The 5,986-nt window shown below is 46.7% G+C and overlaps 1 protein-coding gene across 1 annotated transcript in view; it reads right to left on the bottom strand.

Annotated features, from left to right (window-relative positions):
* LOC101656275 (PRELI domain-containing protein 1, mitochondrial) overlaps nucleotides 1-899 on the bottom strand; it is a 1,249-nt gene extending 350 nt beyond the window's left edge. The window contains exons 1-2 of the mRNA XM_004704393.2: nucleotides 728-899; nucleotides 8-207 (exon numbers count right to left, since the gene is read on the bottom strand). Coding sequence (XP_004704450.1) covers nucleotides 8-207; nucleotides 728-819 — 292 coding nt within the window. The 5' untranslated portion in view covers nucleotides 820-899. The remainder of the gene's footprint in view (nucleotides 1-7; nucleotides 208-727) is intronic.
* Nucleotides 900-5,986: the final 5,087 nt, after the last annotated feature.

Raw genomic sequence — 5,986 nt, 5'->3', positions numbered from 1 at the left:
ATGTTCCAGGTAAAGGTGGTCATGGTCTGATTCTGTGGGTCCACAACTGAGTCCTCCAGGATGTACACCGAGTGAGCAACATTGGCAGGAAACAGTCGCTCGGCCCAGCGGGGCATCCTGTTGGTCTTGGTCAGGAGTCGCCTGGACAGGAGCTTCTGGTCAGGGGTCACCTCCCGGTGCACTATGTCTTCTGTCAGGACATGCTTGCTGCAGGTGGAAGGGAAGAGGTGGTCGACTTCAGAGGCCTCCCCGCCCAGTCCGGCCAGCTATTCCCCGGGAGTGATATTCCCCAGGAGTGAATTTCGCTGTGGGCCAGACGCGAGGGCACGAGTACCTTGAGCCTACCCCCAGGGGCAAATTCCAAACCATGCCCTCTCGCTGACCTGGATTCCAGGGCCTTTCAAGGCTGCCACTCGCGCTTTAAAGCAAGTCTACTGGCGAAACGGCGAGAGGGCAGAGGTGTGAGCACGAGCCCGGATTTCCAACCCCACGAACTCTCCCAAGTCCAGGGCCGCCGCCTCCACGTACACCGTCCCCGGAGTGGAGAGCCTGCCCAGCCGGCTCGCATAAACCACTGCCCAGGCCCAGCTTCCTCCCAGGGCTGGCCGCTTCCTCGTGCCCGAGAGGCAGGCCCATTTTGGCCGGTCCCCCACCCCCACCCCAATTTCGGGGTGGCCCACTTCTATCTCCAAGCAACCAAGGGGTTGCCCTTCCCAGGATCACGTACCTGTAGGGATTCGGGTACCGCTGCCAGAAGGCGGCGAACACTTGGTCCCAGGAACTCCGGAGCACGCTCTGGCCCAGGAAATACTTCACCATCGTCCCGGCCAGAGAGGGCTCAGCACCCGCGCAGCATCAGGGGTGCGCAGCCCGGGGGCACGCGGAGGCCGGGCCGGGGCTCGGCGCACGCCCGCCAGCCTCGCCGAATCACCTTGGTTTTAAATGGACACAAATACGATCCCATCAGGTCACTGCCAGGTAGCTGTCTTCCAGATTTCTTGGTCTAGATCATTTGTTGGAACATTTCAATTGGCATTCTGTCAATTCCTGAGCCTAGTTTTCACTGGTGCCTTCAGTGCAGCTTGAATTTTTCTTCCAATGCCATCAGTTCTTGATCAAATGCTGTGTCTTGAAATGTTTGAACATAGACCAATTCTTTTTGGCACCAAACTTACTACCATCAAGTTGATGCTGACTCATAGCGGACCCTAGAAGACACGGTAGAATTGCTCCTGTGAGTTTCCGAGATTTTATTTCTTTAAGGGAGTAGAAAGTCTCCTCTTTCTCCCAAGGAGAAGCTGGTAGTCTTAAACTGCTGCCCTTGTGGCTCACAGCCCAATGGATAACCACTACGCCACCAGGGCTCCTTGTTTTTGGAACAATGGCTCTGTATTTCTGCCATCTTCCCTGGATGCTTCTTGTCCACGGACTCCTCAAGATTACACACACACAGGCTTGACTTTTTCCTTCAGTTCTTTCATCTTGAGAAATGCTGAGCGCTTTTGCCCTTTTGCTTTCTAATTCCGGATCCTTGTATATCTCATGATAATGCTTCATCTTCTTGAGTTACTCTTTGAAATCTTCTGTTCAGATCTTTCACATCATCATTTCCCCCATTTGCTTTAGTTACTCTACATAACAGAACAAGTGTCAGAGACGCTGACACTCAATTTGATCTATCTTTTTCCCCTTTTTGTCTCTTTAATGACCTTTTGCTTTTTTCATGTATGATGTCCTTGATGTTGTCCCACAGCTCGTCTGTTCTTTGATCATTAGTGTTCAATGAGTCAAATATTTGGGTGGGATATACTGAAGGTGATACTTTGGCTCTTGTGGACTTGTTTAAATTTTCCTCAGCTTCAACTTGAACTTGAAGATGCTCTGTTCTGATGGTCAGAAGGAATGTTTCCCAAAATAAGGGGATTATATTTTCCTGGTTGGCTAAACAAAAGATACTCATTACTGTGTCCCTAGAGGGTAGATTTCTCACACGAAACTGTCCCTAGCACTGTGCCCTGCTATTGAACCAAGCTTCAGCTGTGGCCAGGGTCAAGATGTCCTATGAAATGACAAGGTCCCAGGCATGGCAACTTCTAAATAAGGAGCTCTTTAGTAGGGGACCTTGAACAAGAGAGGCATTCTAAGGTTTCTCAAGACTGGACGGTGTTGCTAAAAGGCCTGTTATGTCATCATAACTAAATATGCGCTGCTATTGAGTTGAGAGCTGCTGACTAGGACAGCAGGGCGCTGCCATAGGGTTTCCCATGCGATCACTCTCTAGGGAAGCTGACTGCTTCATCTCTCTCCCACCAACCCACCAACCTTTGGGTTAGCAGCCCAACACTGACTCTGCTGCTGTAGGTCTCCTATAATGTACTTGTAGGTATTGACATTGATATACATACAAGTAAATGCAACCTTAAAAATTATCCAGAACTTACCCTATAAGCCATGGGGTTTTGTAAAACAAGTTTATAAGAGCTTATGTCCTTATGTGTAGTTTTCTCCCTCTTTAAAGTTAAATGTGGAGGAAAATATCTTGGCTAATAGACCATTGTACAGGTTAGCGTCGCTAGTTCATTAAGATTCACCCATTTTCATATTATTTATTCTGGTAGTGTTCAGGTGACTAAAAATCACATAACAACTGGAAAAACAAGCTAAACATTACATTTCCAGAAAGCTTACAATGAACTTTAAGATGCCATTATTTCTTTATTTTTCTTGTGGTGTTGGGTTGAATCATTAAATGTGAAGTGAAGAGTAATCATTGTCATACACTTTCCACGCTACACTTAAATGATGCTTTTACTTCAAAGTTTATGACTTCAAGCATAATGCATACCATGAAAATGTCTGTCTAAAGTAAAATGCAAGGCTCCCTGATGCTGCTGTGGGCTAGGTGTTGGACTGCTAAGTGGAAGGTTGGCAGTTCAAACCCACTAGCTACTCCATGGGAGAAAGATGGAGCATGAAAACTATCCAGGATCACTGCGAGTCAGGATCCAATAGATAGTAGTGTTTGGGCGTTCAAAGTAAAAGGTAACCCTCCCCACGAGGTAACCACTGTTAGGAGTTTGAAGGCCTCTTCCAATTGACTCCTGCTACTTTGGTCCTCAAAGAACTTTGTGATACACTCAGGGCAGGTATCACAGAGCCTGCCCAGAGAGGAGAATGCCACGGAGCCTCTGGACCGGTTCTCAGCCTGCTGAATTCCTACTAGACAACATCCAAAAGGCACTCTTCCAGCACTTGACACAGAGGAAGAACTAAGACAATATGTTCTCAAACTCTGTGTGGTAAAACAGCACAGGGAGGAGACGGTATCTGACCTCCTCTGGCTACCCTATTGCCACAGCAGGGGTCAGACATGCCTCCCCCCTCTATCTTTATTTACCTTCATCGGACACCAACCCTTCCTCCCATAATACTCTACTTTTCTGCTGGGTTTGACAATTCGTTGCAATGGTCACAGAGAACCCAGAGACAATACTCCTCATTATGGAGTTTATTAGGGAGGTCAACAGGTTGCCATAAGCCAAGAGCAGTAAAGAGTAAGGATACAGTCAGGGTGCACATCCTGTCTGGTCCTCAGTCAGCAGCCATGTGGTCCCGTGGCTTCTGCCTCTGTGGGCTAGGAAGCCTGCCAGCGACTGCCTGCTTCACAGGATCATCGTCTCAGCACTGCTCCTGTGCTCCCTCCCAAGGTCTCCTTGCCTTGGCCTTTGGGCTCAAGGAGCTCGGCTCCTTTGCTCTGTCCCATGGTCTCCATGTCACAGTGCTGCTGGTTCCACACTTCAGACAGAGATCTTGAAGATGCTCCGAGTGTGGTGTTTGTCCTTCCAGAGCCCGTTCCTCCCTCTCAGTGCTGACCCATAGCGATCCCCTGTGGGTTGCCGAGACCGTAACTATCTATGGGAGTAGAAAGGCCGGTCTTTCTCCCTGGGAGTTGCTGGTGGTTTTAAACGCCCACCATGCGGACTGCAGCCCAACGCATCACCATACACCACTAGCAGATCACACCCCCAAGGGAAACAAAGGAGTGAATTTAACTCACACCCTCTAGTAAGGTTACTTCTATTACGGATACATCCCACCTTAGTCCTGTAACGGAGCACTGCCTCCAAAATGGGATGAGAGCTGCAGACAAAGGCTGGACGGGATGATGGCTAGAAGGGCCATACTGATACAAAAACTAGCCTCACTAACACTGTGTCGATGCTGGCTCCGAGCTCCTTCAAGAGCAGGCTAGACCTGCCCCGGGGGTTTCCAAGGCTGCAGTTCTTTACAGAAGTGGAAAGACCCATCCTTTTTTCCAATTTAGACTTTGTGGTTTGCAGCCCAACTCATAGCCACGACACCACACGGGCTTCTTTGACGGACTACATCTCACTCAACTCCTTCAAAGTCCAAACTTGGAACAGCTGAGACTAGAGGACTCCCCACACGATGGCCCCCAGATGCTCTTTAAACCTTAATCAAGAATTATTCTTTGAGGTCACCTTTTAGTTAAAACACAATTAGGCTCAAAAACAAACAAATGATTAGGCTCATTAAATAAAGAGTATCATGCATGTGTAATGAACTCCTTTAAAAAAAATTATCTACAGGAGACCAAATGGTCAGCATGTACTTCAAAGCAAAGTAAGGAGGCAGGGAAACTAGAGTAGTGGAAATGGTACAACCAGAGTGGTTGACAGGAGAATGATAACACATTGTGAAAAGGTAGCCATTATTAAAATGCAATATGCATTGAAATTATTAAATGGGGAAAAAAGAAATTATTAAACGGGAACCTAATCTGAGTGTAAGCTTTCACTTTAAACACATTAGAATAGTATGTTTTTAGAAATATGTTTCTTTTTTTCCTGCAGAGAATATTTGAAAATGCATCACTACACGAGGGGATACCCCCAAAAACCCCAAATTTTTTACAAAGCTATGTATTTAATTCTTTTTTACAAGACAACCTTATCACCTTCAACGTACTCTCCATTACACTTAATTCGTTTGTCAAATCTGTGATTTCATTCTTGGAAATATTTTTCAAACTCATCTGTTTGGATGGCTGACACCACCTCCCTCGTTTTTTTCACCTCTTCTATATTGTCACATCGCTGTCTTTTCATATCTCTCTGCACTTGGGGAAACAAAAAGAAGTCGCATGGGGTGAGGTCAGGTGAGTAAGGTACAGGTGGCAAGCTCTGCAGGCATGGGTTTTCTGCCAAAACTGGTGCGCTGAGATGGCTGGGTGAGCAGGTGCATTGTCGTGGTGGCACAACCAGTCCCCCCTCTGTCACAATCAGGCTTTTTTGGGTTGCACACTGTTACACAATCTTTTCAGAACCTCTAAATAGAAAGCTTGATTAACAGTCTGACCTGGGGAACAAACTCCAATGCAGTATCCCCCCCTCACATGAAATTAGCACTGTCTTAATCTTGGATTTCACTTTATGAGCTATTTTTGGGCGAGGAGATGCTGGCATCTTCCACTGGCTTGATTGATTTTTGCTTTGGGGGTCATAAGAATAGCACCATGTCTCATCACCAGTGATGACCTTGGGCAAAAAGTCTGGGTTGCTTCAGAGCTGTTCAGCTGGACTGAAACATGTCCAGTGGCATGTTTCCACTGGATGCTTTTTCTTGGTCCGTCAGAACCAGAGGCACACATTTCGCAGTGACTCTTCTCATTCCCAAATCTTTGGTTAAAATTCGCTGAACCCAAGCTCCAAGATAGTTCAGATAACTTCCCCATCTATTCAATTGTCCATCCTTGGTCTTCGAGCACAAGTGCATGAATTTGTTGACATTTTGGTTTGTTCTGGAAATTGATGGACATCCAGAATGAGGTTTATCATCAATCAACATTTCACCTTTTTTGAAATGAGAAAAAAACTTGTACACTTGAGCTTCTCCCATAGCGCTGTCCTTGTAAGCTGTATTCAACACCACAAGATTCTGTGGCATTTTTCCTGAGCTGGAAACA

Source organism: Echinops telfairi, unplaced genomic scaffold (genome assembly GCF_000313985.2).
Source record: "Echinops telfairi isolate 266 unplaced genomic scaffold, ASM31398v2 ScPeMD7_7467;HRSCAF=8505_0, whole genome shotgun sequence".
NCBI classification, from domain to species: domain Eukaryota; kingdom Metazoa; phylum Chordata; class Mammalia; order Afrosoricida; family Tenrecidae; genus Echinops; species Echinops telfairi.
This window is presented reverse-complemented; position numbering and strand designations above follow the sequence as displayed.